Raw genomic sequence first — 19,547 nt, 5'->3', positions numbered from 1 at the left:
TTTAGCCTTTTCTGCTGTGTGGGTTTGGTGTCTGCAAAGGCGCTGCTTCGCGCGCATCGCCTGTCAACTTCATTGTCTTATCGAACCTTGACGTGGCATGCCTGCATCACTCACTTTTCGGTTTCGTACTAGTAGGCAGGATGCGAAAAGTTGCTGCATAGCACTGTTACATAAGAATCCTGTGAATTATGTCTTCTAGCTAAACCTACATACCTAAATTGTAAAATCCCATGCTAGAGTCAAACTTGAATTCACACGGTTTGTCTGGCAGGGCTACTGAGAAAGCAACCCCTCCAAGATGGCTTCATCTCCAAGTTTACTCCACGTCCACTCCATGTCTACTCTGCCCTACCCCAGCATACACCAGCTGCGCTGAAAACTGTAAAGACTCTTGGTAACCATGGGAAGCTTTCGTTCAGGAGGGACATAACCTTGCTTGATGGTAGCATCCGGGCCTCTATTGGCGAGTTCCCTGTACTCTAGCTTGCAGTCGAGGGGATAACAAGGGAAAAGAAGGCTTTAGCTTCACGTTGGTTGCCGGATCCCGATGAAAAACTTGAGACGGCCAATGGATGGGTCAATCAGATCATGCGGAATCATTTCTGTCGGTCCAGCCATGTGATGGCCGTCCGCGAAGAGTTCTCTAGTGCGTTGAAGCTTCCTTCTACACGCCATTGACCATGACTAGAGACACGTTAGCCTTTTTGTAAGCTCGCTCGAGTGATCCTGTGAGACCAAGACTTAAAATCAGAGTTCCTTCCTTCATCAACACCTCAAATAGCCCCTTGAAGAGAAAAATAAATAAATAATCCTAGCCGCACTTGCCCCATACCAGTAGGGCGCTGCTGGAACTGGATGAAAGAGAATATCCAGGTTGATTATAGGCATCTTGAACAGCCAGCTCGCTGGATTCTTTACAGCTAGGTTCCAGAGGCATGGAATGCACTTTCCCAAAGGACCAATCCAGACAGTTATTACAGAGCCTGAGGGAGCGACGCCTGCAAACGGAGGGCATACTCTGTTCTGCGGGAAGTTTGATCTCCAGGACTGGTCTCGCGCGGGGTAAGACTGAGTAGTCTATCCCTTGTCGAAACGTTGACTGGCTGGCGTGAACTCGGAGAGTTTAGTAATCAAACGTGCTGCAGTGAAGATAAGTGTAGCTGTACCTCCAAATTCTACTTGAACCCAAAGTAGTTTAGTAATAAGACGTACTGCGGCATAGATAAGTGTAGCTGCACTTCTACATTCTACTTGACACCGGGATACAACCTTTGCGTGCAATCACAGAACCATGTCCCGACTTTTGGCTTGGTAGGGCAGTGAAAGTAAAGGTTGGAAGATGTACCGTGATTCTATCAGTCAGAAGATTACACAGGGTAGACATAACAGGGGGCGTAAGACTTACCCATACCCCCCTGTACCGCAAGGTCAAACCTCAATCGCCTTCCTAGCATTGTTATCCGCTACATTAACACAGAAAAAACCTTGACGCGTGGCTCATTCATGTCAAATTACAGAGTTTATATTAAGTATTAGAGGGAAGCTTTACCTCTAGTCTGGCATCGTGGGATTCCTGCCCACACTGCTCAAAGTCACATTTATGAATAGCTGCAAGGTCGCTTGCAATCGGAGTATTTTCTCCGCAGGCTAACAAAAGCAAAAGCTACAAGAACTCAAATTGAGAGTTTTGTTTTTGTTGCTCTCACAGGTTCACTCGAGTGATCAATTAGTCACAACTTGGGTGCGGCTATTCGGTTGTGATGCGGGTGTGTACAAGGAAGCTCTTAACGTGGCAGCTGGTGAACACGGCCGTGATATGGCTGGACTGACGAGGATGGAACCGCCTGATTTGATTGGCCCGTCTTTTGGCTTTCTCAACTCTCCCATCGGAACCCAGCTGAGCTTCGGATAGTCTTTACCTGGTACCAAGTAATTTACTTTTGAGCAAGGTACGGATACGATGGTATTTGTCCGAAGTTTTATACCCCTAGTCAGGGATCTTCTACATACCTAGCCTCCTACTCATTTGGGTTTAGCCAACATTCGCGATGCTGTACTTCTGGCAGCCTATTGATCTTTTAGGCAGTTCCACGCGGTAGGATGTACCGTAAGGAGCATAAAGCTTCCCCCTATAACCTAGAATGTTTTGATGGGTAAATCGCCCTACCCCCCCGACGCAATTGCCGCACTTAATTATGGGTCCAGTTTCACGCCATCACCACCGAGCAGATATACGTTAGCGAGCTGGGCGTGAAGCTATCAGGCGGAGAAGTCCAGCGATTGACCACCGCGCGGATGTTCAGCAAGAATCCCGCGATCCCTGTCTTGGATGAGGCCACAAGTGCCGTTAACACGATGACGAAGGCCAGCATCCAGCATGCTTTGTATGCTTTGAAGACCGGGCGGGGGACACACATCATTGCGCACAGGCTATCGACGGTATTCAATGCAGACCTTATTGTAGTAATCCGATGAGGGGAGAGTTGCAGAGACTGGTACACATAATGAGTTGCTTGCGAAATGGAAGAGGTACAAGGACCTGTGGACAAGACAAGTTGGCGGCATTTTAGGAAGATTTGGCTTAGAAGTAGTGTTGTATTCTTGATGATCAAGAAAGACTTTGTCGAGCGAGTACTTGGAGGGTACCGTGGGACGACCTTACACATGGAACAATCTATTGTCACTGTGCATGATACAGTGCAGCCGGTCTCATGCTTTCAGTCCCATCTGACTAGTGTCGTAGCCGTTCGCCTCGAGATACTTCTTGAATCGGACGTCTTCATCTTCCAGGTGCTTGGGTGCCTGAGGGGGGAGTTAGTTGGGGAGGCGATCTGCTAGCCGAATAGAGAGAGAGAAAAAAAAAAAGCTTACGTCGGGAATGAGAAACCAGACACAGAGGGTGCCGACGACCGAGATGCCGCTGCCGATGAGGAATATGGCCTGCTGCCCCTGCAGTCGATCATCGTAACTCGCCAGCGCCGCGCTGAGCGCCGTCGTGCCGATCGCGGCTCCGGCCTTCCCGACAGCCGCCGCGAAGCCGAGGAAGTGGCCCCGCAGCGGCGTGGGAAACGACTCGCTCGAGACGAGGAAGTTGCAGTCCCCGGGCCCGACGGACAGGAAAGTCTGGAAGAGGCCGTAGAGCGTGACGAAGAGCGGGAAGACGTTGTTTAGCTGGATCATGCTGCCGCCGATGGCGAACCCGAACACGCAGACGATGGCCCACCCGAGAGCGTACGTCTGGCGGCGTCCGAGGCGGTCCATCAGGAGGGCGCCGATGAAGGCGCCCGGGAGGGCGAAGGCGTTGATCAGGGCCGACCAGCCGATGGACTCGATCATGGTCTGCTGGGAGGAGAAGCCGGACACGAGTGTCGGGGCTAGCAGGTTGAAGGGGTAGACGACCGCGTCGTAGAGGAACCAGGCGCTGCAGCAGCCGAGAAGGGCCTTCCAGTAGAACTTGATGGCGAGCCAGTACGGGATGTTCTTCTGGATGGCGTGCTTCTGGTACTGCTGCGAGTCGACGAGTCTTAGTCTAAAGAAGAAGATGACCAACGGCAACTGACGGGGTAATTGTTAGCCTTGAACCTGACTACAAGGGATTCCCCTGAAAACAGAGGACAGTGGTTGGGATGAGACGGGCGAGCTTACGAAGATGCCGATGCCGAAGCAGATGCGCCAGATGCCATCACTGGCCTCGCCGTTGTACGCCGCAATTACAATCAGGGAGACGATGCTGGACCCGACAAACCCGGAGATGATGGCGGCGTTGGTGGACACGGCAACCAGCATACCGCGTCGCCTTCTCATCGCCTCGGTACTGTCGGCGCATTCCAGCGCCTGGGAAGTGCAGACGGTGTATTCGCCACCTTGCAGACCATCAGCGTTGGGGACTTCTTTACTGTCAAGAAGGGTGTTGTTCGTCTCAACCTACCAGCACCAACACCTGCGACGCCACGGCCAATGACCATCATCCAGAACATGCCTTCGACGGACGTTCCGTGAGCTGCAGTTGCAATGACAATACCCTGGTTTTCTCGTTCATCAGAGAGAACAGTCTAACTAAGAACGGATTCCCGGAACTTACGAGAACGAGGAAGAGAGTCGTGAGGATGATGCCCACTCTTCGACCGAACTTGTCGATGCAGAGTCCGAAGATCAGCATGCCAAAGATGTCACCAACCAGGATTGAGTTGGAGAGCCTGGTCTTGATGGTGTTGGTCATCTGCTTCGGGTAGCTGGCCAAGGACTTTAGAGACTCATGTTCAACAGTAACATAGCACAGTCAAAGGAGGTCTGGAACTTACAGCTTCGCCAGAACAGTGTTCATGTACCCGATGATCTGGATGTTGTATCCGTCCGAAAATAGAGCAACGCCCTGGACGAGGACATCGAGCTTTCCGGCGGTTCTGACGGGTGCCTCGGCTTTTTGAGACGAGTCATCGTCGCGCTCAGTTGAAAAGACGCCGACATCTCTCTTGACCGCGTCTTCGGCGGCCTCGTATGTTGCTCCAGCTTGGGCTGCGGCCTCCATTGTGGCTCTTTGATAGAAAGTGGCAACTGCTCCAACAGAATAGATGCTGCTATATGGCAATTTCTCAGGGCAAATTCGTCAAGTCATCTAGGGAGACCTCAAAGACATAAATACGGTAGACACCGTTGACTCGATGGCCATTTTCAAATAGCACGTGGCATCCTTGCCTGTACCGAGCTCTCGGGACGCGTGGGTTCAATGGTTTTGATCATCAACCTGTCGCTATTCTCCACACGTCCTATGGAAGATTTTTTTTGTTGACCTGTTTTCACTGTTTACTAGAGCATTTACTCAGTTCATCGGAGGCTATGACCGAGACACGTGCTCAGATGGAAGCATATCGTCAAAGAAGCCCGACGACAGTCCCACGGAACATGACCGAGATACGGGCGCCGCCGGGTAAAACACCCGAATGCATATCTTGCTATCGACTCATTGGAGTCTGTGGCCGTTGACTTCCTCGACCGGGCCGCGAAAACAAGCTTTGGCTAGTCTTGGAGACTTGGCTTCGGCACATCTCCGCAACGATCCCGGTGGATCTCCGCCGCGTCTGGTGCGTGGCCGTCGTCAACCAGCCGCCCACGTGGTGGGATACGATCGTGTCAGACGTCCATCGGGGCGGGGTCCCGGTCCCCGCAGTTCGCGGTCCGCCCATCGACTTTTCACAGCTCCAGTACTCGGATCCTTTGGCGAGGTTCGCTTCTGTTCCGAGCATCGCGTATGTGTAGATTGGGAGGCCAAGTGGTCCGGGATGTGGAGTGACCTGTGGGACACTGATATAAGCAACCGTCTGATGGATGGTACGCTGTGAACAACCTCGCACGTGTGTAGATCATTGGAAGCATGACAAGTTGGACGCTTAACTCCACTTCAGCAGCAGCACGGGTCTTGCTCCGGCCGGCTCCGGTCGTCGGAGTCTCATTCAGACGGCAATGGGGAGAATGAGCACTGAAGGGATTGGGCAAGGCCTGAGAATTGATGGAGTTACAACACTGCACTTGACTTCAGAGTTCATCACTTTGCGTGCGCGAGAAAGACATTTGTCACTGGACTGAACAGCTGCAAAAATCCTTTTCATTGATGAATCAAAGTCTTTTTTGACATGGCACTTGACGGGGTCTTGGATGCCATCTTGGCGGTTGCAACACTCACCTTAAGAGCCACTGCTATCTTGTTCACTCGATTCGTACGTATTTTCAGGGCCAAAAAGTTTCTCGTCTCCTAACAGGCCACCAGCACCCTCTCGGCAAGCGATATTTGAATCGTATTTATGGAAGTATAGCACTGTATCTCGGAGGAATCCTGCTCCGGTTGATTCTGCCTCCAGGGCCAGCCAGGTCTCGGAAGAGACGCCATCCAGTGCTCATATTACTCCTTGGCTGTGTCGATCAGACATCACTCCTTGCAAGCTTCGGCACAGTTGTTTTGAACTTGTTATCACTGGGCGCGGTGTGGGATTTCCTGTACAGAGGACACTTCGCACACCAGAGCAACGAGCTCTTCTTCTCTCGGCTTGGCTATGTTGACGAAACGACGGCGAGGATAGTCGTGCGTTCCCCAATTTCCCCCGTCACATATGTCGAGATCACTTGGAGTCCATCATCGCGTTCTGGCGATGAACCGCCGAGGTCGACGACAATCTCAGTGGCCGAGTCAAACGATTACGTCGGGACATTTTCTCTCGATGGCCTCGAGCCAGACACGGAATACACCTACGGCACGAACGCGAGCCATTCTGGCGTCTTCAGAACGGCCGCAGCATCACCGAAACGCTGGAGTCTCATCTCTACGAGCTGCATCAAGCCCTTCTACCCGTACAGTCCGGCAGATCACGCTCTGCGCATACGAGGCCTGGAGCACCTGGACCGCTACCTGGCGACAGACCCAGCCGACATGATGCTCTTCCTCGGCGACTTCATCTACATCGATCTGCCAGTCGCGCTTGGCTGGACGACGGAGCACTACACGACCGCGTATCGCCAAGTCTACGCTTCGCCTAGCTGGTCGCCTGCGCTGCGTTCGCTGCCATGGCTGCACGTCTACGACGACCACGAGATCATCAATGATTGGGCGGCGAACGAGACGGGCCTGTACCAGTCCGCGATGCAGCCGTTCTGGGCATACCACGGACACGCCAATCCCGCTTCGCAGTTCGGCCAGGGCGAGACGTACTACACGTTCCGCCGCGGGGACGTGTCGTTCTTCGTGCTCGACACGCGTCGCTACCGGTCCGCCGAGGCCCTGGAAGACGGGCCCGGAAAGACGATGCTCGGCCCCGCGCAGCTGTCCGACCTGCAGCGCTGGCTCAGGGCCGAGAAGGCGTGGAAGGTGGTCGTCAGTAGCGTGCCATTCACCCGGAACTGGAGAGGCGCGGATGCGGCTGATAGCTGGGCCGGGTACCTTTGGGAGCGAGACATGCTCTTGGACGCGATGAGACAGACGGACGGCGTCATCATCTTGAGCGGGGTGAGTGGTGTTCTGTTCCGCTTGAATGGATTCCAAGGTGTGATATCAGCAACTAATGTCGAGGTCGGTTTCGTCTAGGACCGCCATGAACATGCGACGACGGTGTTCCCGCCTAACGAAAAGGGCGGCAAGGCGGTCATCGAGTTCTCGACGTCGCCACTGAACCAGTTCTACGAGCCGTTCGATCGGTTCCACCGGCAGATCGAGGATACGGACGTCTCGGTCTACTCCCATCCGTGGGGTAACTCGAAGTTCGGTAAGGTCAGCTTCGACACATCGGAGCCCAACCGTCTCAAGGTCAAGTATGACCTCGTCGTCGATGGGGAAAAGGTATGGGATTATATGTGGGAGTACACGAGGAGCCCTGTTGGCTTGTAGCCAGCAGTCGGGACGTCAAAGGCATGGCACGTTCGCGGGGCGGACTGGTCAATCAACACTGCGCATCATCAATGGAAATCTCGAAACGTTCAACCTTGAGTATTCATGTTTCCCCTTTCGATGGACAGCTTGGTTCGTGCATTCCCCATGATCTGCATTGCCCTCCCAAGCGACTTGCACGTGCGGTACGTTCGCGGTCAATGATTTCCAAGCCGGTTGAATATTAAGTCCCCTTTCCTTCCCAAACGCCCAGTGAGCATCTCAGCTTCCGCCCAAACGCCCAATCGCTATTCCCTAAAATGCATGTTTGCAAGCATGCCGTAAATCGAAGTGAACAAGTGTTGCGTGTTGATGCCGAGCGACTCCTGATATCAACGATACAAGTCGTGCCTGATCGAGAGTCGGGTTCGGTGATAGTCGGCCTCCGCCTCGTCGAACGCGACGGTGCACGTACGAGCCGACGTTTGTTGGTGTTCTTATTAGACGACAGGCTGCAGGATGTCGGTGTCGGCGTTGAACCCGGCCTCTTCCCGCTCGAGATTGCCGTGGACGCCCGCCCTCGCGTTCAAGTTGTACTCGTGGCGGATGATGTTGTTAACCGGGGTGATTGCTGCCTGGGCGGCCCCGAGGAGGCCCGCGGCAACGATGTAAGCGAGTGTTGCCTTCATCTTGTGGGTGTAGGTGATGTAGATGTGTGTATGACAAGTCGATGTTGTGTAGGACTCGGGGTTCACGGTCAAGGAACGTGGTGGCGTATTCAAGGTGAACTCGCAGATGACAGAACGACGAGACCAAACACGTGTATCTCTTCTTCTCTTGACTGAAGCACTGAACACAGAACGCGAAGCTCTTTTAGAAAGAGAGAAGAGGGGAAGAGGGTGCCTCCCGGGGCTTATTAAAACGAAGAAATCAAACCGATGCGGCACGGCGGCACAGCGGCAGGTTGAGTAAGATTGGATGCTCTTAATCAATCATCAAACCTTGATTGTCTTGAGGTGGAGCCAATGAGCTTGAGAGATTCGGATCTTCGGACTGTCCTTGCAGCAGCACGATGGGGAGAAGGATCGCCCAGACTTGACTCGCTTAGGAATCTCGCATGGGTCAGAGAGGCATTTCAGAGGGCATTTCAGAGAGGCAGACAGACCTTTAGTGACGTGCCCCCCCCCGAGTGAATGAGTGCCATCTAAGGGAAGTTGGGAGATGAGACCGCTGGTGGCCACTTAGGCGGTCCCTCCCCCCTCCCCCTCTTTGCGGTTCTCTGAGAACGTGGCAGCGGCCAGGGATGGCGTGACGTGACTTTTGCTTATTTGGCTCAAGATTGGGGCTCTCCCGTTTCAAGTTTGTGAAGATGCGCGCCGCTACTCGTGCTCACGTCGCAGGGCATGGATCTGCCGCTTGGCTCGGCCGATGTGACACAGCGCTGTAACCCAATTGTTTCCACCGAGCCCGTAGCATCGCCATGTGAGCGATGCAGGTCTCTGGGAGACTCACTTTACCTCAAGGATCGGCTCAACAAGAGTCCAGAGTGTCCACAACGACCTGCCTTTCTGGTTGAGATCTGCAGCGCCTGATTTTCGCCGTGAGAGACTGACTACTGGGCGGGTGAGTGAGGCCGGCGGGTTTCTGCATGCTTACTCATGCATGCTGGAAGGCAAATTGAGATCATCTTAGCATCTCGGCGGCAGATACCACCCGTCCCCGAGTTGCAAACGCATACCGCGGGTTGATTGGGTGAGGGAGTTGAAGAAACAAACGCACCGGGAAATGGCCCGAGCCCGCCCACCAACACGTGTCACTCACGCCTTTTATATGAGCAACATTGTCACCACCCAGCAACAACCAACCGGCTCATCGGCCGAAGTGACTTCATCGGGGGCAGTGGAAGAAAGCAAGGTCTGTTAATACTGTCGTGTTCCCACGAACAGTGAGCCGGTTCCCTCAACTCTCCAACAGTCGCTATCGCTATCGCTCTCGTAACACCCTCGTAACTCCAGGCTCGCAACTCGAGGCTCGCTTCCTCGGCCTCGCGCGCTTCCTTGTGTTTTTCCCATCTGCTGAAACTTCGCTTCTCCTGCAGCCTCCAGTTCACATCGGCATTCTCCTGTCCGGATAACATGCCTTCGGCAGGGCCAAAAGTCGGCAGCAAAAGTTCAACAGAGGCATCATGGAACAGTGTTTTTGCCTGCCTTCCACAACCTTAGTTTGACCGTCATCTTTGCCGCGAGTCCCCTCGGCTGTTCATTTTGCTGGCTATTCGTATTCGGCGGCCTCCGATTGAGCTTGTGATTCATCGTGCAATGAGTATTGAAAACGTATATAAAGGCCTCCTGGTTGCTTCCTGGTCTCGTTGAGTATACTGAGGAGAAGACAAAATTTACAAGCCCATTTGCCAGTTACTCTCACTGCGATTCTTTATTCCTTAATAATTTCGAACGACTCCAATATGCCTGCTCAAATTGGCGAAAACGGTAGCAGCACCGAGGTCGGTCAGAGCAAAAATCAATATCTGGCCATGGTGGGCGATATCCAAGCCGAACTCACAAGACTGCAAGTCCAACACCGCTGGATCCAAATGTGCCTGCAAGACCAAATCGCCTTTGCCCCAGTTGACCTCACAAAAGATGGAGTGAAGGTCCTCGACATGGGCTGTGCCGACGGTATGTCTCATCCATCACAGCCCTCAACTTACACATCGGACCTACCTGACATGCAATGACACCTAGGGACGCTTCTTCGCGACCTGTACAAACAGGTCCCGCCGTCGGCCCAGATGGTCGGCGCAGATATTTCAACCGTCTTCCTACCCACGTCTCCTCAAGGAAACATCCGCTACGTAACCCAGGACGTGTGCGACCCCCCCGCAGCGGAACTCAGGGGTCGGTTCGATCTGACCCACGTCCGGAACGTCCTCCACAGCGCCAACCGATCCGGGGTCCAGCAAGCTGTGGCGAACCTGGCCGGTACGTGTTCTGCTAGCCTCTGATTGCCGACTCTGTTTGTGCTTCGATCTAAACAGCTACAGACACCCTGGCACCGGGCGGCTGGCTGCAGGTCATGGAATTGGACATAATCCCCGGCCAGTCGGAGCAACCTCAGGCGCTGCAAGACTTGGTCCAAATGATTGGCTACATGTTTGAGAAGCAAGGCATGGACCGCAACTACGCCAGCAAGATCCCAGGCTCGATGAAGAAGGCCGGTCTCCAGAACGTTACGGTTGAAAAAGTTGAGTGCGGCATTGGTAGAGTGCACGGCGACGAGGCCGCCGTGAGATCTTCCATCGAGCCTTTCATGCATATGATACCTCTCGTTGCGCGCAGCGCCAAAAGTAGGTCGCCACACAGATGATCAACGACTATCCTAAGGACTAACATGATTGATAGTGATATGCCCCGATCTTGACCCCAAGATTTATGCCAACTTGGAAGCGAGATACGTGAGGGAGATGACCGAGCAGGGCGGCTATTTTCCAGCCAATATTTACTACGCTCAGAAGCCAATGGCGTGAGTGGATGTGAAAAGCAACTCAATCGCCAGCAGCAACTCTTCAAGCCACTTTGATAGAAGAGTCCTACGTTGGTGAATAATTCCATGTCGTGACATCGTTCCCAGAACAATCTCACAACTTGCATTAAATTGAGCAAATCTTCTCTTGGAGAGGGGGATAATTATTCATATTCAAGCTCCAAGGTTCACTATGCCCTTTCGTTCTCTCGTAGGCGCCATGTTAGTTCTCAAATAATGTCTTGCAGATTGTTAATATTAGGGAAACGACAATTATGCCTCCACTAAACTGCATAATATGTTGACAAATAGTCCTATTCCTCGTAGACGAGACTGTTTTTCTGTCGTTGACTCAGCCTCGGATTGTTCGCGGATGCGTCCATCACCATATGATTATAAGACCCTGCTCTAGAGTAGTTTTACTCATCTAACGTCCGATTGTATAGTTCTATCACCAGTGGGTTTCCGCACGCAGCTAGTAACCGATATCATTACGATGGATTGTTTTTGCATAATGCCGTCGTGGTCCGTGAATGTCCTGTATTGTCCATAGACAGTCGCCTCACGAGGCCAGCTGGTGTAAGGGAAAGAGAGGCCAGTCGCTTGGGTGAGATTATCGAGACCTCTACAGTGATTCCGTACTCGAAATGCCTCAAGGTAAATCCATCTGAAAATCTTCATCTACCGAGCTGCCAGGCCGTTCTTGACAAAGAAGTCGAGAATCTTGCCGGTTGTCTCCACATGCGAGTACTCCTAGACTGCTGTCAGACATGTCCTCTTTCTACTCAGGTACTTCAACTTACCAGCGCCAGACCATGGCCGGCTCCAGCAACGACGTAAGACTCGAACGGGCTGGCCGCCTGCAGGAATCTGGCCGAAGTGTCGAGGATAGACTTCAACGCAGGGTCTCCAGTTGCCGAGCAGTTGCCGCCACAGAAAGGGATATCGCGGTCTACAGTGCATCCGTGTCAGCCGCCCCGTCAACTAGGAACAAATCGGAGATAACTCCACTCACCACCAGTGATGACCAGCGCAGGCCCGGTGAACGAACTAGGAAGACCGGTGCTGCCGCCGATAGTCAACAGCTCGCCGAGGGCCGCCGGCTGTCCGCCCTGGTACGCCGCCCTCAAGATCTCGGGGTCGAACGCCCCAGGCGCGAAGAAGTTGACCTGCCCGCCGCTTACCGACGCGGGCGCCACGTACCCTGGAGCGTAGTGGGACAGCGAGGGGAGCGAGTTAGCCTGGACGAACCCACCGCCGAGGACGAAGTACGGCAGGAAAGTCGCGTTCTGCGTGAAGCCGGTCAGGACGATGCCGTCAGAGAGCGAACACCCGCTGTCGTTGACTGTCAAGCCGTACGTCTGGATCGCGCCGAAGCTGTGGCCGACGTGGACGATCTTTTTGAAGCGCTTGTACTCGAGCCCGGGGACGGTGCTGGCGCGGAGCCGCTCCGTCAAGGCCTTGAGGGCGGCGAGTTCCAGCGTCTGCTGAATCTCCGACATCGGGTCGCCGTGGGAGGAGGCGCCGACGCCGAGGCGGTCAAAGGCGAGCGTCGCGTATCCGTAGTCGTCGACGGCCGTCTTGGTGTAGCTGTAGTTGTGGTTGTTCGCGGGAAAGTCCCAGTAGCTGCCGGTCTCAGCGGATGTCACGAGGAGAATACGCTGGGGTCGAGTCACCTTCGGTCGAAGCCGATGCCATGGGTCAGTACTTGGAGGACGGTCGGGGTTCCGCCATCGGGCTCGCAGTACGTTGCCGCCAGATCGTATTGGCCACTGACTTGTGCCTCCTGGTTTTCACGTCAGCGGTGGTGTGACGAACGCAGGATGGGGGGTTGTGATTTACATACGCCTGTTGTGATGTCGCTCACAAAGCTACCGCCTTGCTTTGTGAGTTCCAAGAGGATGTTGGTCACATCGATGTCGGTCTTGGGCGTGGCCAGATTGAAAACCTGGTTAGTTGCAGAGACGTCCAGACCGATACTCAGCTCCTGGCACTTGCGCGCTGCCACCATCGCCGCAAGGCCGAGGACAGATAGAGTCGTGCTCAGGCGTGTCATCGTTTCTTCTTTGGTGTTTTCTATTCAAGTGAAGGATGGGCGATTTGTCGAGACTGAGTGGTACTCCGAGTCGGGTAAACATCGTAGTATCCTGAACGGCAAGACACTATTAAATACTAGCGACGAGACCTAGGAAGATTACAGGATCATGTCTGTTCCGTCGAGACTCTTGATCAGAATGACAAATCACATCAAGTCTAGTTGCCGTATGATTGTCGATGAATTTACATTGGCACCTTGTATGCTCGGCTTAAACCGACGTGACAACCCGGCGCAGCAAATACCTAGATGCCAAATCTTGACTTCGTTGTCATCCCCCAAGACTCCTAAGGGGAATCTTGGCAAATACGGCCTGCCCGTTACACTGAAATATCGTACAATGCGGAATGAAGAACTTCACATCTCATCATCTTGGCGGTGATCGCTGGTCTGTGCTGCGTAGGACGGTGACAAATACTTCGGCAGAGCCGGTGGAGCTGCTCGTTCTCGCTCGTTCTCGATTGTTGAAGAGAGACATGCCAGGAGATGTAATCGAGTTGTTTGGCCTCTCAGATTTATGTCTGGTAAACCATAAACAGTGGGCAACCGCGTCGGCTTAATGGTTGAGCGTCTAGCCTCGACACCGTTGGGACGAACCATGTCATCAATGTCAACTAATTTCGATGAGAATTAAGTTCAATTCCCCACAGCCGGGATCCCCCGAACGGACGAGAAATATTGGGGAAAACTAAGCAAATAGTATTCCAAATTCTGGCGGTCGCCTGAAGATCATTTACTTTTAATCAAAAGATTGCTATAATCAGACTTTGCACGGGCTACACACGACAGAGATATATAGTGAGTTGGAAGAACGGATTCCTATTGAGAAGTGATTTCAGTTGAGGCTTATTGCTGTGTCATGTCACCGTCTCATCTCCGTCATTTGGTCTTGCAGACTTGAGGAGCCGGGAACTTAGTGTCGTCGGGTGTTGGCCCTATAGTGACTGTAGGGCGCTCAAATGAGCCGGTCTCGAGGCGTTGAAGCCGCTCGTAAACCATACGTCCATCCTTTTCCCGGAATGAGCAATTTCAGGTCGGCGAAAAGCTACTTATGCATGCGTGTGACTATAATCATGACGGTTGGTATGATGTCTAATCAAGGCCAGAGGAATCCATGAAACTCTTGGGGATTTGGTAGGTGTTGAAAGGGGTGGGCAACAGATTGAGCAACCCGACGTCTGAAGGCCAAATCAAACTTGACATGGCTCATCAGCCGGCTGGAGCAGTCCAAGACTGTGCTGGGCGCCTTCAAGCGCTTTAGACTCAACCCGAGCAACTATTAAGAAGTAGTACGGAGCGTAAGCTACTGACCAACCACGAGGGGCAGCGAGAGCAGGCCGGCGACGGCAGTAAAGATCTTTCAAATGGCCGTTGGGATGTGGCCAAGACGGCAGCAATGTCAAGGACGTTAGGATATTCGAGCTTGATGGATAGTGAAATTGAATTAAAAACCCCATGCAAACCGGATGATATGAAAAGGATTGGACAAGACTCGGAATGTGTGGTTGATGAATCCTGAGCAACTGGTGCTGCGAGTAAGTATATCAACATCGCCGTGCTTGGGAAACGGCCCGCGGCCAAGCACCCAGGTACAAAGTCATGATTGGGGATTCCAACACACCGTTCCCCCTGTGAACTTTACATGCTGAAAATCTATCTGTTGGCTCGATGCGTTGTTGAAGGAGGTGCTGTGCCGCTATTGTTTGCAGAGGATTAACTTCGATGACTGGGCTCTATGTGAGTCCCTCGATTCTCAATGTCTTCGGCGGGATTTGTCCGAGACATTTGTGGTCTCCGTGTCTGGCGCATATATCTCCTGCCTCATCAGGACTCGGGCACGGACAGGGGCCGTCTTCGTGAAATAGCAACCCAGAACAGTGGCCAGCAATTAGTTTTCTTGTCCGCTGTTTGCCTTGCTATTTGGTTTGCTGATTATTGTGTTGATTGTTCTGCTGACAGCCAGAAGACGCTTTGAGTCACTTTCGCAGACAGTTAGAGCAAATAGATGTACAGCGATCTGGATTGAGACCCGACTTTGGACTTTTAATGACTGAGTGGTCTCCTGGGGTTTTGTGGGAATTTCGTTTAACTAGGCATCAATTCCTCGCCTCCGGGGACAACGGCGGGTGGCCTCCGGTAGGGATCAAGGTCGTTCATACTATGATGAAGACCGTTGCACCACTCCGTGGCGTTGAACGCACTGAACTACTTTCACCCAACATATTTGCGGCTGCTACCACTGATAAGGGGGTCCCCGTATTCCTCATCATCACCCGCATTCTCGTTCTCATCACCATCGGCGAGGTCCAGCGTCTAGGACACATTGATAACAACAAAGAACACACACTGTCTTTAGCCAAACTTGGCAGCATGCTCGTAAGTAATTGCTGGCTCGGGCTAGCTGAGCTGCCGTCGGACGTTGTGTATTGGCAATCTCAACAGTCAAGGACCGGCTATGTGACCACTCGGTTGCGATGAAAGAGGAAGACATAAGGACATGAAGTAATGGAAATATTCTCAGCACCCATGTTATTGATGCTGCATCGTTATTAAATGACGCGGGTGAAGCATCGGTGGACATATGGAGGACATTGACATCTTGGCCAAAACCCCTCTCTCGCTGGCTTTTAAAGGCCGGCTGGAAGCATCTTGGACGGGGTCAGGGCTTTATTTGCGTTCCAGTTTCTCCAGTAATCCCCCACCGTCACATGAATTTGCCAGCTGGGAAGTCCTTCCTGAGCAAACACAGCCACTTGGTATGCTGGGAAGCACACTTTTCAGCTAGTGAAAGAGCATACGGGTCGTTACCCCCCCGCGCCTGATGCTTGAAGCAACTGCTCTAGCTAGCTCGCGTACGTAGGCGACGGTGTCCCGTGCTCCCATTCCCATAGCTGCTGTCTATTCGTATGTTCCGGACATGAGGGGGTTGGTAGCTAACACACGGCACGGTGTAAGTGTAATGCCGCAGCTTGTGATGGCAACTTGTTGTGTTGCCCGCCGGCAAGACACGTACATGCACTCCACACTGTACCTCCGGTATCCCCTGAAAGTCAAGTTGCCCTGCCCGGTCACGCAAACGCTACTTTTGTCCAAGTAGTCGGCATGGTAGATGGTCGTACGACAAGGTACGTAATGTCAGGGCCGCTCGGAAGGGAAGGTATCAGCCAGAAGAGCGAACACTCATTGCATCGCAGCTTTCGTCTCTTGGCAATGTTGAGTCGTGGGTCGTTTGCCCTGTCTTCGCGGAGGCCAACAGATTACCTGCTGCTCCGTGATGTAGCCCCTTTTATTGAGCATAGGGGGCTGTGTGAAAGCCATTGATGGATGGATTGGCAATCAGAATCTTGCTACTATTGCCATGTCTACATTGCAAATGCTGTACTGGACGGGTTTTGTATTTAAAGTCAGGCTCCGTCGAGACCGACTTCAGCACTTTGCTCTCGGTTATCCTCACCACAGCAGAACTATCTCGCAACCCACTGTTGCAGCTTCGACTTTGTTCATCAATCGTTTTTAGCCATCTTATACAAGATGTCGCTCGTCCGCTTCCTCAAAGGGGGTCTTCACCTTGCCGCCATACTGCACACGCCCCCTTCTGCGCCGGCCAGATCTCCTGGCATTGTCGTTGTCCATCCAGGCGGCGGTGTCAAGGAGCAAGCGGCAAACCTCTACGCTGAGCGCCTGTCTCAACAGGGATACGTGACCGTCTCTTACGACGCCCTCTACCAGGGCACTTCGGAGGGCCTCCCTCGCTTTCTCGAGGATCCCAACTCCAGGGTGTCTGACGTCTCTGCCGCGGTCGACTACCTCCAGAGCCTCGACAGCGTCGACCCCGATGCCATCGTTGTTGTGGGAATCTGCGCCGGTGGTGGCTATGGAATCGCTGCCGCCACCGCGGACCACCGTATCAAGGCCGTGGCAGCAGTCAGTCTGGTCAACATTGGCGATTCCACCCGCCAAGGCTGGCTGAATACCCTCAATCAATCCGACGTCTTCGACGTCATCGAAGACGCCAGGCAGAGGCTTCAAGGCACTGCCGTCGGCGGCAACGCGACCATGATCCCGTACTTGCCAGAGCCTGGCCCGGATGTGCCCCCCGACCTGGTGGACGCATGGGACTACTACCGCACCCCGCGAGGCTTCTACAACACCTCCCAGAACGTCATGGACGGCTCATCCACCCCGCTGCTTCTGCGCTTCGACGCGTGGCAGTTCGCGGACCAGTACCTCACGCAGCCCACGCTCCTCATCGCGGGCGAGGACGCCGACAGCAGGTGGCAGACGGACAAGATCCACGACAAGATCAACGGCACCAATGCGAACGTCACCAGGATCCTCGTCCCGGGCGGCCGCCACATGGACTTTTACGACCGGGAGCCGTACGTGGGCCCCGCGCTGAACAACATCACGGCCTTCTTCAACAAGCATCTGAGCCGTTAGGGTTCCGCTCACAACATGGGGTCCGGTCTTGTTCAAACGTCAGGCAACTTCCAAGTAGACAGAAAATAGTTCACCAATGAGATGGGCAGACTTTTTGAAGCCCCCCCGTTTTCCCCGTTCGGTGGCCTACATTGTCTCTCGTGATGTGTTCCCCCAAGTGGCCAGGTACTGATGCAGGCATCCTGTGATGACTTACTTGCCGGTCTTTGTGGGTTCCCTATTGTTTCTTTTGAGACGAGGCGATGGCGGCTGGCGGGTATGGCTGTGGTTGCCCGAGGGTTCGTCAGACCTCCATCTGAAGCTTTAGTTGACCCCAAATAAAGACCATGTTGTCTCGACTGTTACGATTTGATTAAACCTATGGCTCTTTTCACATAGGAACGACCTCCTTTTTTCCCCTCCCTTTTCCGGATTCCCCTGCTCTCGGTGATATGGTGGATGCCCTTGCGAGACTCCTCAGCCTGAACCCAGTCGCAGCTGCATCTATTGTCTACTATTTCACTGTTCAAGACATTCTGCTTACAAGAGTCTACCTCTTTCTGGGGGTGGGGTGGAGGGGGGGAGCATCTTCACTGCGGGACCAAAAAATTGTTCCAACGCTGACTTTGGCCTGTGCTGGCGTCACAGCTGGCTCATGAGCCGGACTTTAACTCCTTAAAGTCCAGTCAAAAGTAACGCTGTTGACCCTGCTGAATAGGATCGATGTAGATTCAATCAAGGAGCTTTCGTGAAAAGTAGTAAAATCCGCTGTAACGCACTCTGTTCTCGCATTGGCACTTATGCCTTGGCGGCTTGATGATTGTTATCCCTTTTCGGACTGCGCAAGGACCCATCTCCATAAATGGCATCCTATCGGTAACCCAATGCTGTGGAGCATTGTTAATACTGCAATAGCCTGTCAAGGTAAGACAATTCAGTAGTCCTGGGTCCTGTATCGCAAGCTGTGACCTGGGGGGAGGGGGCTGTGGGCAACTTCAGACCTGGGCTGATCGACGCACACTGGCCATCTAGAAGTCTTGGTCTGTTCGAAGCCTTCCCGCATCTTCCGACAGAGTACACGAACTGCTTATTCCCAGGGGATCGGCCCAGGTGGTTAGACTGTTGTTCATTTGGCGTTTCTAGCTCAACCACTTTCCTGGGCGTTGACGACGATCACGGGGTCTTGGCAACAGAACGCGTACTCTCTCCTCTGGGTGGTGCATCTGCCGGGGCCGCATGCATTTAAGTGGTTATCTCCGGGCGTCTTGGATGACATGGCTGTCAGCAGCGCGCAGCTCGGCCAGATCCGACCCATCAGATTTAGGTTTCGGTGACATGGATTCCATATCCATTTTCCACAGGGGATGGTGGGTTTCTAGATGTACGACAAACTTCGGCTCCCTCCAACTCGGCTGGCATCTATTACGCTTACACCGGCGGGCGCTTGTCGATCGACGTCTGATCCGGGAGTACGATACAGATCACAGATGCTCTGTGGTTCTCTGATCCAATCATCACTCTCAATGGAAATTCCGATAGTGTCCCTGTCGGCTCACAGCCTTACTTGATCAAAGGAACAGAAAAGACCGGGTTCTGCGGACAAGCGAATGCTGGAGCTGGAAACAAAAATGCGGGGGGTTCATTTGCAAGCCGTCAACTCGCCCGAGAACACATACACACACATCAGTCAGGAACCTTTTTTCTTCCGATCGGAACCACAGCAGATACACGCGGCCACGCCCTCCCCCCCAAGCCGCCATCCGTCATGGCAGATGCGGGAACCACAAAACCCTTGCATGCCATTGCCCGACGCTGCCCCTCACTGCTCAGTACCAAGACTCTAGACCCAATGATCATTTGTCATGGCGGGCTTGGTATCTTGCGTGGACAGGAGGGGCTGGAGGGCGCAGATGGGATCCCTCCTATCCCTCTCGTGTGAGAATAGTCAGGCGTCCATCCTCACCTCCCCCCTCCCCTCCCCGGACTTTTTCGGGCCTTTGGATCTCTCTGCCCACGGGACGAATCATACCAGCTGCTCGTTGCTGAGCCACCGTATGACGAGTTGAGCTGCTTAGAAACCAACCGCCAAGCCCGCGAATCCAGCAGTCAGAACATGGTTATTCTCCAAGACATGGTCTACCGTTCTTTTTTCCCCCATTG

At 53.4% G+C, this 19,547-nt stretch overlaps 6 protein-coding genes across 6 annotated transcripts; 3 read left to right on the top strand and 3 right to left on the bottom strand.

The window, feature by feature from the left end:
- Positions 1-2,709: 2,709 nt before the first annotated feature.
- CH63R_01494 (Metabolite transport) lies at positions 2,710-4,528 on the bottom strand (the record flags this gene model as incomplete). Its single annotated transcript, XM_018296469.1, has 6 exons — positions 2,710-2,802; positions 2,872-3,555; positions 3,646-3,863; positions 3,929-4,022; positions 4,082-4,232; positions 4,302-4,528. 6 exons carry the CDS (start codon positions 4,526-4,528, stop codon positions 2,710-2,712), a joined length of 1,467 nt encoding a protein of 488 aa, XP_018164831.1.
- A 1,102-nt stretch (positions 4,529-5,630) lies between these two features.
- CH63R_01493 (PhoD-like phosphatase) lies at positions 5,631-7,372 on the top strand (the record flags this gene model as incomplete). Its single annotated transcript, XM_018296468.1, has 3 exons — positions 5,631-5,714; positions 5,765-6,994; positions 7,073-7,372. The coding sequence occupies 3 exons, from the start codon at positions 5,631-5,633 to the stop codon at positions 7,370-7,372; spliced, it is 1,614 nt and encodes a 537-aa protein (XP_018164830.1).
- A 479-nt stretch (positions 7,373-7,851) lies between these two features.
- Positions 7,852-8,040, bottom strand: CH63R_01492 (uncharacterized protein; the record flags this gene model as incomplete). Its single annotated transcript, XM_018296467.1, has 1 exon — positions 7,852-8,040. One exon carries the CDS (start codon positions 8,038-8,040, stop codon positions 7,852-7,854), a length of 189 nt encoding a protein of 62 aa, XP_018164829.1.
- A 1,775-nt stretch (positions 8,041-9,815) lies between these two features.
- CH63R_01491 (Methyltransferase) lies at positions 9,816-10,877 on the top strand (the record flags this gene model as incomplete). Its single annotated transcript, XM_018296466.1, has 4 exons — positions 9,816-10,029; positions 10,096-10,332; positions 10,395-10,697; positions 10,753-10,877. The coding sequence occupies 4 exons, from the start codon at positions 9,816-9,818 to the stop codon at positions 10,875-10,877; spliced, it is 879 nt and encodes a 292-aa protein (XP_018164828.1).
- Positions 10,878-11,554: 677 nt separating this feature from the next.
- Positions 11,555-12,929, bottom strand: CH63R_01490 (Ctr copper transporter family protein; the record flags this gene model as incomplete). Its single annotated transcript, XM_018296465.1, has 5 exons — positions 11,555-11,626; positions 11,677-11,825; positions 11,889-12,499; positions 12,550-12,659; positions 12,720-12,929. The coding sequence occupies 5 exons, from the start codon at positions 12,927-12,929 to the stop codon at positions 11,555-11,557; spliced, it is 1,152 nt and encodes a 383-aa protein (XP_018164827.1).
- A 3,570-nt stretch (positions 12,930-16,499) lies between these two features.
- Positions 16,500-17,408, top strand: CH63R_01489 (X-Pro dipeptidyl-peptidase protein; the record flags this gene model as incomplete). Its single annotated transcript, XM_018296464.1, has 1 exon — positions 16,500-17,408. One exon carries the CDS (start codon positions 16,500-16,502, stop codon positions 17,406-17,408), a length of 909 nt encoding a protein of 302 aa, XP_018164826.1.
- Between the last annotated feature and the right edge of the window lie 2,139 nt (positions 17,409-19,547).

The sequence above is a fragment of the Colletotrichum higginsianum genome, chromosome 1 (genome assembly GCF_001672515.1).
Source record: "Colletotrichum higginsianum IMI 349063 chromosome 1, whole genome shotgun sequence".
In the NCBI taxonomy this organism is placed as follows: Eukaryota; Fungi; Ascomycota; class Sordariomycetes; order Glomerellales; family Glomerellaceae; genus Colletotrichum; species Colletotrichum higginsianum.
This window is presented reverse-complemented; position numbering and strand designations above follow the sequence as displayed.